The sequence below is a fragment of the Magnolia sinica genome, chromosome 14 (assembly GCF_029962835.1).
Source record: "Magnolia sinica isolate HGM2019 chromosome 14, MsV1, whole genome shotgun sequence".
NCBI classification, from domain to species: Eukaryota; Viridiplantae; Streptophyta; class Magnoliopsida; order Magnoliales; family Magnoliaceae; genus Magnolia; species Magnolia sinica.
The window spans coordinates 4,084,868-4,096,890 of record NC_080586.1 but is presented as its reverse complement, the minus strand read 5'-3'; the positions used below and the strand labels follow the sequence as shown (position 1 = coordinate 4,096,890).

The 12,023-nt window shown below is 41.2% G+C and overlaps 1 protein-coding gene across 8 annotated transcripts in view; it reads right to left on the bottom strand.

The window, feature by feature from the left end:
• Positions 1 to 3,231: 3,231 nt before the first annotated feature.
• Positions 3,232 to 12,023, bottom strand: part of LOC131224798 (uncharacterized) — a 30,052-nt gene continuing 21,260 nt past the window's right edge. For all 8 annotated transcript variants that reach the window (XM_058220187.1, XM_058220186.1, XM_058220188.1 and 5 more), the window contains 3 exons: positions 7,006 to 7,130; positions 6,704 to 6,892; positions 3,232 to 3,968 (listed from right to left, as the gene is read on the bottom strand). In XM_058220187.1, the coding sequence (XP_058076170.1) occupies positions 3,597 to 3,968; positions 6,704 to 6,892; positions 7,006 to 7,130 (686 nt within the window). In that variant the 3' untranslated portion in view covers positions 3,232 to 3,596. The remainder of the gene's footprint in view (positions 3,969 to 6,703; positions 6,893 to 7,005; positions 7,131 to 12,023) is intronic.

Here is a 12,023-nt window from a genome sequence, read left to right as displayed (position 1 = left end):
TGTCTGTGTTTTATATCTCCTTTCGTTTTGTGATTTTTGCTAGGTTAACATACATCAGGTGGGCCGTGCCACATCATGTGGTTCATGCCATGTAGAAGGCATCAATCCATGAGGTGAACTAATATAAAACGAAATGATGGTCTAAAAAAATTGCCAACAGCAGTCCCCATGCAGCTTACATGTGAACACAAGCTGATGACAACCTAATATTTGGGTCGGATCATGTGTTGGGGCCCATCTGATGTGTCTGTGATGTTCCCCAGTCAGGTGCAATGCCAATCAAAATCTACAAACACCCTGATTGATTTGCTTAGAACCATTTTCCATTTCTTGCACCACTCCCTTTTCCCAAATTTGAAAATGGTTATAGGTAATCATCAATCAGGTTCTGTAAATTGTGGGCTGCTATATCTTGATTTTTTAAAGTTGGCAACTGTTATGGGGTTGGCTGGCCTGGCTTAAGTCCACCCACTTTGGGCCAGGTTAGGTGGACCCTAACTGTGACTGAATTTCAAGCCCGATAAGTAATTTATCTAGACTTTGGCATGCGTTTGCTTGAAGTCAGAACAGTCTGTCCCGACTTATTTAGGGCGCGTTTGGATCCTTGGTTACTTTACATAAGCTACTTATACCTCAAGTAGCATATCTTGGTTTTTACTTGTACATCAAGTATGTTTAGTAAACAACATATTTAGGAGCCAAAAAGCGGAAAAATATGTTTAATTTTCAACATCACATAAGTACTTGTCCTTCAAGTTTGTTTGGTCCACCCTTAACATTCACCACCAATCATGTGGAGCTCACCTTTGATATGGACCATTCATCATATGGTCCACGTGATGCAACACCCCATGAAACTCCCAGGGGCTAACTTTTATTTTGATTTAAAACTTTGGTGGGCCATGGAAAAAGAAAACAGTTTCCTCCATTGATTTGCATATCATTTTGCTATGACCCACCAGCATTTTAGATCAGGGTGAAAATTGGTCCTCGGGGGTTTCATAGGATGCCGCATTACATGGACCGATCAGATTAGAGACCCATGACATGTGCAAAGGTGTGCATGTGTACAAGTGCATAGGTGAGCATGCCTGTGTGTGTGCATATATGCTTTTTGACTAATTACTTATTTACTTCTCTCTTTAGCAGTTCATGTCAAAGGAGACTCTCACCATCTATATGAGATCCATGTCAAAGGAGTTCCCACTTGATGAACTGTCCACATCGAAGGTGGAGCCCATACGATGGACAATCCACATTAAAGGTGGGCCCCACATGATGGATGACTCTATATTAATGTGGGCCCATATAATGGATGGTCCACATCAAAAGCCGACCCCTAATGGTAATTAGCCCACATTCAAAGCGAGCCGGTATGACAGACATCCCACCTCAAAGGTGGGGCTTACCTGATGGATGGTCTGCATCAAAGGAGGCCCCACTTGATGGATTGTCCACATCAAAGGTGGGGCTCACATGATGGACAATAACATTGATGGTGGGCCTCACGAGATGGATGACTTATATCAAGGTGTGCCCCACATAATAGATGGTCCACATCAAAGGCCAGCCCCTAATGGTAAATAGCCCACATGTAAAGCGGGCCGGTATGACGGACGACCCACTTCAAAGTTGGGGCCTACATGATCGATGGTAGGCATCAAAAGTGGGCTCCACATGATGGGCAATTGAGATTGAAGTGGGACCTACATGATAGATGGCCCACATCAAGGTGGGACCCACCTGATGGACACTCCACATCAAAGGTCAACCCTTAATGATGAATGGCCTACATCCAAGGCAAGCCCTGCGTGATGGGCAACCCACATGATGGACAGTCCACACTAAAGGTGGGCTTCATAGGATGGGCGATTAATAATAAAGGTGGGCCCCACATGATGGATGACCCACGTCAAGGTGGGCCCGATATAATGGATGGTCCACATCAAAGGTGGGGCCCACACAATGAACAATCTACATCAAAGGTTAGCCCTACATGGACGGTGAATATGAAAGTAGACCAAACAAACTTGAGGGTAAATACTTAACATAATGTTGGAAACAAAACATGCTTTTCTACGTGTTAGCTAACAATTAGGTTGTTTACCAAACAAGCTTATCTGATCTAGTGATTAAGTAGATACAAAGATATACTAAGTCAAGCATAAATAGCTTATCTAAAGTAACATCCAAAGTAACTTGCCATCCAAACACCCTCGTAACTTACATCAAGTTTTTTTTTAAAAAATTACTTACATAGGTGAATGTAGCACAAGGACTGAGCTAAACCTATGAGCTTCATGGACTCGATTTCAAAAGCTTCGGCCCAGCTCTGAACTGGCCCAATTGCAATTCCACGTTCAGTATGTCATGATTCAGGGTTGCAATCTTTTCTTCAATCATTTCTTCTTTGGGTGTAAATATCATTTACCAAAAAAAAAAGAAAAAAGAAAATTACGAAATTTTGGAAAGGTAGAAAAACAAAGGTGTCAGAATAATCCGAATATGTACATGAAATCAACCTATCTTACCATCAGTTATTTGAACTTGACCCGAAGTGAATAATCATATGGATTTAAATTTACCAAAGTGCAGAATTAAGGTTGTCCTCATTGATCATACTGCAACAACAATCTTACACTTTTATCATCATCTGAACTGCATCCCAACTAATATAAAACTATATGATGGATTACTTGAATTTTAAATCATTTTCGTGTAAATATCATAAATTCCACACCACACATATAAAACTATATGATGGATTACTTGAATTTTAAATCATTTTTGTGTAAATATCATAAATTCCACACCACACCAACCAACCAACCACACCCACACCCACCCCCACCCCCCCCCCCCAATGGAAATTTGATAGTATCATTTGGTTGCTTTTTCAAGAAACTACACTGGGATTTTTATAGTATGTATGCATATCATAAAAAAAGAAATGAAATGAAAAGGGAAAAAAGAAAATTCAAAAGGAAATTTGGAGGGGACCCACTGCACACCATGGGCATGTTCAGAACCTCCGGTCCCACAGGATCGGCAGCTTCGGTTACCTCCCTTTGGATACATCTCGCTTCTGGTATGTCCCGTATTTTACACTTCACTGCACCACTGTTTTACACCCACTCCTACCGACACCTAAACCCATTCCATGTACTCTTTTAGTAACAAAATACTACAACTTTGCACTATTGTATGACCTAACAGAGAAAAGGAAGGGTGTATCTATCAACCAGGATGGGAGTAGTTACCAATTCCCTCACTTGAATTTATAGAACAAATGAAACAGAGATCTCTTCATAAGATCCTTCTTTTCTAATTCCTTACAAAAGAAAAGGATGTGCTTTGAATTAACACAGAAAAAACAATGTTTTAATGATACAATAAGGGTAATGGCCTTTTCCATGTGGCAAGCATCTTAAACTATGCACCCCACGCACACAATACCTTATCCATGTCACCTTTAAAACACGACCGCCATTGTCCCCGAAAACACATGGGCCATTTTCTATTCCAAAGCAATCATCCGCCTGTCATTCCATGTGGCAAAAATATGCTTAGATCAGAGAGAGGATACAGGAGTCAGATTATGATTCGTCACGCATGTCGGGCCGCCTCCTCGCCTGTAAAGCCAAACGCGCATCCCTCTCTCGTTCAAATTCTCTGTAGTCGGTTCTCTGCAAGAAGGAAACCCTGTCCAGATACTGGTTTGAGCTCTTCTTATAAGCATCCAACTCATCTTCCAGCCCTTTGTTCTCCTCCTTAAACTCTCCCCAATCCTTCTTTGTCTTGTCGAGAACATTGAGCTTCTGCTTTTTCTTGATCTGTTCAAGGACGGCATCAAGGCCGGAGGGTGGCCCTGTCGGTGCCTTTGCCTTCTCAGCCGCCTCCTTTGAGTCGGCATCAACAAGCTTCTTCACTTCAATCTCTTCGCCAGCAAAGTCCCTAACTTCGGTGATCTGTGAAGAAAATCACTGTGAAAAACAGGGAAAACTGTCTGCTGAAGAAATAGTAGGATATCGAATTGAACTGTGCAGATTCAGTTTAATTGAAGAAATGACAATCTGTCAAAGATTTACATGCATTCATTGGCACATTAGCAGACATGAATGCCAAGGGAATTACAATTTCGTCACTCGCACATTAGCACACTGGTAATTGCAATTCAAGTCGACACTCGTCTCAACACACCCTTAATCTTCCAACGTTGCCTAGATGACTCAGTTCGTCTGGGATCCGAGTATGAATCTGGCCTCTTAAGTCAATCAGTTGACCCAGTGTTGTTTTTCTGCGACCTCAAATCAAACATTAGAAGTAGAAGGAACTAATTCACTTGGTCTGAATTTCTGGAAATCACTGTAAATTCAAAACATCTATTTTTAACCAACATTTGGAAACTCCCTGATCAGCTTCCACCTAGTTGACTTAACTTCGTTTGGCCAGGCTCCAGCCACTGTCCAAAAACTGACTTCACACGGGCGTGCGCATGAGAGGTCTCTAGTCCAACCAGTTGGACCACAGTTTACAGTCCACCCAGTAAATAACTTCCAATGAGAAGGTTTACAGTCCACCCATATGAGGTCTCAAGTCCAACCAGTTGGACCACGGTTTACAGTCCACCCAGTAAAATAACTTCCAACCTGTGAAGTTCTTGTGACATCCAATCCTCCTAACTTCCCCACCTCCATGGGAAGGTTGGCAACATCACCAAACCTTTTAAATGGCACACGGGGTGACCTACTGCTCATTCGTTCATACAACTAGGAGCCAACCATGGTGCAAAAGCATGCCAAATGGGGTGATCCTAAGCTTCCAATCGATGGCATGAAAATAGACGGTCAACATTGACCGGAGAAACAAAATAGGTCCAATCATCATCTTGAAACATCTAGTTCCCACTTTTTATTTCTTAGCATTCTAAAGTAACACTTTGACTTGATGATTCTAACCATGTGATTTATGGCTCATAAACAACAGACAGTGGTAGCAAATTGGCCCCATTCAAATGGTTAGGATCATCCGATCAGTGTGATTCTTGCACCATGGCTTACTCCTAGTTTACAAACAAATGAATGGTTCAAATTGATGATAAGTCACCCTGTGTGCAGTTTAAAAGGTTTGGGGAGGGGATGTTAGCAAAACCCTATCTATATATATGGAGGGACACACACAATGGATGGTTAGATGTGGGAGCAGCTACAGTGGATCCCCAAATCCACCAAGGTGGTCAGATCCCTGACTGTGGGGCCTACCTTGATGCATATTCCTTACATCTACGCCATCCAACCGTTTTGACAGCTCATTTTAGGCATTATCCCAAAAATGAAGCAGATTTAAATCTTAGGTGGACCACACCACAGGAAACAGTAGAGATTGCATCCCCACCATTAAAAACTTATTGGGGGCCACCGAATTGTTTATTTGCCATCCAACCTTTTGATAAGGTCACAAAGACCTAGATGAAGGGCCCACACAAATGTCAGCTTGATCCAAAACTTTTGTGGCCCACAGGAAGTTTTTAAGGGTTAGTCACCATTGTTTCCTGTGGTATGGTCCAACTGAGATTTGGATTTGCTTCATTTTTTGGATCATGCCCTAAAATGATCCATCGAAACAGTTGGATGGCGTGGATGTAAGGAACATACATCACGGCAGGCCCCACAGTCAGGGATCCCACCCACCTCGGTGGATACAGGGATCCACCGAAGCCGCACTCGATAGATGTATGAACCACAACTCGGTGGGCCCCACAAAAAAATTCAGGAAGGTTTTGATGGATGGGCATTCACTCTCAACTATTTCCCTTCATTTGGCCCACCTGAGTCATGGATCAGGCTGGATTTTGGGGCTCTAGGCCTAAAATGGGGGATGCATCTGATGGGCGGTGGGTAGATGTCCAAAACACATCATAATGGGGGCCCACGGAGCCCGACCTTACTGGAACTTACAGTAAGATTCGACCTTATAGGAACACTTTATGCACGCACATTTGCTACTCTGATTGATCTAACCAGTTTTTCGTTGAATAGATCTACTGAACAATCAATTTCCAGGTGGAGTTGAGCCGTCGAGCATTGATTCTTCTCCACCAGGAACGAGTTTTTTTTTTACCCTCTATTTAGCAGTAAGCTGGGATCAGACCCATGACATCATTGTTGCTGTGCTTGGTTATACTACTGAGGAAAGGTTCAAACTCAGGTCAAATGAGGTTATGGTAATCAGTGCCATCTTAATGAATTACAAATCCAACTCCGCATTAACCATGATTTTTATGTCATCAAAGATTGCATGGAAAAGCCGAGAGATGAACTATTTCACTAGTATACTTCACATTTACAACTACCTTATAGGTCCACCTTTTTCTTCAATGAAACAATAATACAATGTTGCACTATATTCGGAAAAAAAAAAAAAAAAAGGAAAGAAATTGGTGCAACTACTGGGAAATGATGTAAATGGAGCAGATTGCGTTTTATCTAGTTGTTTGTATGGATAGATCTTCAAAGCCAGCCATCAGATAACCAGTAGAATAGGAAATCATTTTTGGGAGAGCAGGTAGAACCGCGCGCAGAGTAATAACAAAGATAATACAATTTTCATCATTTTGACCATTGATGCATAAAGATAACTGTAGATCTTATAAAAGACAACAAGCAACCAATTCCCATATCCATTTGAAAGGATAGTGTTTTACCTCTACCTTTCCCCTGCCTGCAGCAGCTGCAGCAACGGCGGCAGCATCTTTGACTGCAGATAGAGCTGCAGCAGCAAGCCGCTTGACATCTTCGCTGGTGCCATTTTGTACAGAAGCCGGCCTCTTCTGTGGCATGTCTTGCCTGGATGATGCCTTCTTGGGTACCAGACCAAGATTCGCCATCCAATTCTATAAAATAAGATCAATGTAGAAAGCACACATTAATTTCTGGCAACCAAATAATCGAAGATTTTGCAAACCACTACCAATGCTTGAATTGGGGGGAAAGGAGAAATCCTCACAGAAGAAGATTTTTGTACGGTTTTGTTCCCTGTTGAACTGGATTTATTCACAAGTAACTTTGGTGTCTTAACAGAGATGCCGCTATTCATTTTCTCCCATGCAGCATTGACCCGTGCTTTCCTTTCTGTAATAATTTGACAAGGCCATCATGTTAGATGTCTTTTAATTTTAGACAAGTAACAAAACAAAACCACCACTACTTAAAGCAAAAGACAATAAATAGTATCATAGAATGACACCCAACTACGTGACAGAGTTACTTCTAAGTGGACAGCACACACGTGGGTCCCGAGAACTCCATGTGGGGGTGACATAGCTTGCCCCCCAAAATGTGACAATTTTATTGAAAAAAAAAAAACAAACAAAAGATAGATAACTGGATTAGCTGACATGTGACCCTCGTATCAATCCATATCCGGCAAGAGAATCAGCAATCTAATTTGCCTCTCTTAGAGTGAATATAGGAAAAATTGGGATACAACAGAGCAGGTGTCCCTAATGATAAAGGAGAAAGACTCCATGCTTTTGGTTCAGAAAAAAGAAGCCCACTTATTATAACATTGTGGGAGTCCTTTTCCACAATTACTGGACCTGAAGGAAAGACTGTAAATGTGAAGAGCTCTAGCCTTAACTTCATTATAATTCACTCTCCAACAGGCCGGATCACTGGAGAAAGTCATTTTAACTAGGGTGAAAATGGCTCAGGTAGGGTTGGGTCGATGGAGATCCAGAGCCTACCCCTTTTAATACTAAGGTCTTGATTTCAGCCCCAAATCTGATCTATCAGTAGATGGGTCGGATCTAGGTTGGATACAGGAATAAGCTGGGTCTGGGTTGCATCTACACTAAGAGAACCAGACAACCCATTTGTCAATGAGTCTAAGTTAGGTTGGTCCCATTTCCATTTACACATGACGAACAAGTCATCCACAGATTCTGATTCATTCTTGCACACTAGGCAACTTTTCGGAAGGGCCCATATCCTCTTTTGAAGTTTGTTGATCATGAGAGTCCTGTTTGCCGCAACCACCCAACAAAAAGCCTCGACACTAGGAGGGAAACCTAGTCCCCACACTTCAGGAACTCTTCTCTTATGACAATTCACCATTGGGGCATAGAGCTCATATCCTTTTGTCCTTGTCGAAGGGGAAGGGAGGCCAAGCATCGTATATAATTCTACGAGCTTAACCACCATAATAATTTCTGGGTCCCACATTTCTGAGAAATTGGATGGATCATTCTATCTTGCCACCCACTAGTTGATATGGATCTTTACGAGAGCATTCTGTGATGCTAAGGAGAAAAAACAACGAAAAGTATGGGTGTATCAGCCTGTATCTGTGCTGACACGGCCCATCTTTTTAGGGTGATCCATTTTATCACCACATCTTGTGTCATATCAAGTTATTACAGATACAACACAGCTGTATTGGCCAATACAACACTGATATTCAAAACCATGCCAAGCTCAACCCAACTTTATTTATGTAGAGCCTACTTTGAGTCTTAATCCAATCCTGACATCAGTATAATTGGAAGCCTTAAGGATGGAAAGTGCCCAGCATTTGAAACTTAAAGAACAAAGGTGTAAGATCCAGGGTTTGGGGCCCACCCCTTTTAGTTTTTGTAGCTCTCTCTAGCTGGCAGGATTTTTTTTCCACTGGATAGAGGAAACCATTTTTTCGAAAGTTCTCTCGGTTGGCAAACATGTTTCTTTTTCTTTTTTTTCTTTTTTTTTTCTGCCAGACAGCTTTTAAAAAAAAAAAATAAACAAAAAAATAATAATAATAATCCTGGCTAGCGGAAATACTTTTCTCCACCCAGGATGCATTTTCTACAAAGTTTCATTGTGGCCTCTGATTAAAAGGTCTTTTGACATCCAACTGTTTTGATATATGGGTCCATTTCATAGGCCATCCAACAAGCTTTCCAGTGAACCTACAATCATTCACATCCAATGTCCAGGTGGGGAGTTATGGGGTGTCCAATTGGATGGTTTGTGCAGTTTCCTGCTGAAACCTAACAGAATCTACCTATCTGTCCCTCCCATAATCTAACCCCAACACCCCACTCCCCCCTCAAATCCTACCAAAGTATCTTTAGAACCTTGCCTTTAGCCTTGACCTACCCCTTTAATTGCAAAACTACCCTCCCTAACAACCTTTTTAGTGAATTCCCCAATCTACCCTTTTTTCAAGCTCTTAAATCTGAATTCAAATAAGAGAATCTTCTAGAACTGAATCTCTCTGAAATCTTCCTAATTACAATCAGGTCCTTAGGAATTTTCCATCTCTAGCACAAGGATTCCTACCATCCTTTGGTTGCAAGATTAAGAGCAATTTAACAAACAAACAAGAACAAAATTTTGAGGATCATGAAGATCTGGAGATGGAAGGCATGAAGGTTTCCCATGTTATGGAAGCGGAGTATGCCTCGGCCTCCAGGTTTTGAAACACAGCTCTGGTGACCTCCATTAGCCACGGGCTTTCTCAGGTTTCCAAATTTTGTCATGTCCTGCATAAATTCAGAGAGAAGACAGAATCAATCCCACCAATGCAGTTCAGATTGATCTAGATCAGAGCCTTTTCAGAGACATTTCGGACCACCAACCTCTTTTCTTTTTCTTTTCTTTTTTAACTTCAAATTCATTTTATCCTTGCAACTTCTCAGATTCATGCAGAAATTCGTTTCAGGATTAAATTTCATCTGTCGTTGAGTAGAGACAGCCCAATTGCGGGTGGAGAAGGGTCCCTAACACCCTCCTCTGTCGCTGAGACTCATATTCAAGAGTCTTTGGTTCATGGACCTTTTTGGAGAACAATTTCCTGAATTTTGGTTTCAAACTCCCCTCAAATGCTTGATGTTTAAATGAGTGGGTGGTGGTCCTTTTTTTCTCGGCTATTTAGCCATAGCCGTATGATTTGAGTCCACATCGCAGCACAACTATACATCACAATGAAAAGAAATGGAAAACCAGATCTCCTTGCAGGCCTCTTTTGGTTTTGGACTGAAGAGATGAAAGCTCTGATCTAACTCCTCCACTTGGCTCCAATGCCCATCATTTGAAGGAAGTATAATAGGAATGATTGGTACACCCTGGTGTAAGCTTCCACCATGTTTATTTTGCAAACAATGCCCGGATCTTTACTTCTTTTTCTAGATTCAACACTCACATTGGCTATAAGGGTGCCATCTAGAATTTGTCTATCCATCATAAAGACTCCTAAAAGGGAAAGATGATAAAACCCATAATTCTTTTTATTCTATTGGAGAATACTTTGGCTAAAATTTTGTTAAGGCATCCCATGAGGCTAGTTGGGCGAAAATCCAAACACTAGCTTCTTTCTTTGGAATGAGTGTAATAATAATAGCCTTTGCTCCTTTGTGAATGTGGCTCCTTCCATGTATTCACCAAAAACAGCAACAAGGTCATTTCTCATAACCTCCCAGAATCTGTAAAAGAACACCATCATGAAGCCATCGGGCACGGGAGCCTTATCACACTTCATGCCAAAGATAGAATCATTAATGCCTTTTTCCTCAAAGTTCCCACCCAACCATACCGCTTTTTCTAGGGTAAGGGAACCAAAAGAGATCACAAGAGTCAATTTCACAATCATTTAATCTGCATGAGGACTATAGAAATGGTCCACTACCATTGTTTCGATTTTGTCCGGCCTTTCCATATATCTCCCAACTTTAGTTTGAGGATACTTTTTCTGGAAAGCAGGATGTGTTTTGCCACCATCTCTGAACAACGTTTCCCGAGATTTTTGCCACCAACATATCTCTTCAAAATTGAGGATGTTGAGGAGAGATGTCCATCCCCTTTAGGAACCAGGAGTGCAAGTGTGCAACATATTCTCCCTTGGAGTCCATTCTTGCAATCTCAAACAAAGTAACTTGAGTCTTCATTTCACATATCAGAATTTCTTTATAAAAATTTGAAACCATTCTGTCCCTCATCAGTCAATTTTAACCACCATTTCTAACTCCCTATTTAATATAAACTTCTCATGAAGCATCCAACTAGATGTTTTCTTTAGATAGGTGTTTAGATTTTAGTCAATTGCCTTAATTACCTTTATTGAAGGGATTTTACAGATTGTTTCTGGTGGGTCAGGTCTGGGTTGGATCAATTTTCGTATGGTCCAAAACTAAACCCATTTAAAAGTTGGGTAGGCCAGGCTGGGTCAACTGTCAGAAGTTTCAGAGCTGGCCCATTTGGTAATAAAGGCAGGTGTTTAGATTTTAGTCAATTGCCTTAATTACCTTTATTGAAGGGATTTTACAGATTGTTTCTGGTGGGTAAGGTCTGGGTTGGATCAATTTTCGGACGGTCCAAAACTAACCCATTTAAAAGTTGGGTAGGTCGGGCTGGGTCAATTGTCAGAAGTTTCAAAACTGACCCATTTGGTAATAAAGTCGGGTGTTTAGATTTTAGTCAATTGCCTTAATTACTTTTATTGAAGGGATTTTACAGATTGTTTCAGGTGGGTCAGGTCTAGGTTGGATCAAATTTTGGATGGTCCAAAACTAACCCATTTAAAAGTCGGGTAGGTCATGCTGTGTCAACTGTCAGAAGTTTCAGAACTGACCCATTTGGTAATAATGGCAGTATTATGGATACAAACCTGACCTAGTGAGTCCGATTTCAGATCTAAGCCCGTTTATTAATGGGTTGGATCTAGTGAACTGTCAGGTCGATCAAATCCATTTGCAACCTCATTAAACGTCCATTTGCAACCTCAGGTCGATACCAAGAAAAGAAAAGAAAAGAAAAGACTTATAACATAGTGGAATCTCACCACCAAGAAACCCTAAAGAGTGTCATCAAAGGGATCTAGTACCTCTGGATGAAATTTCCCATCCTTGTGTGTGTGCGTGTGTGTGTGTGTGTGTTATTGAATACAAAAGAAACAAATTTCATTCAATTGAAATTTCATAATAAAGTTCATTTCATCCCATACGCATGGCCATCTATATATAGCCTTTCTACAAATCCTGGTTTGAGTTA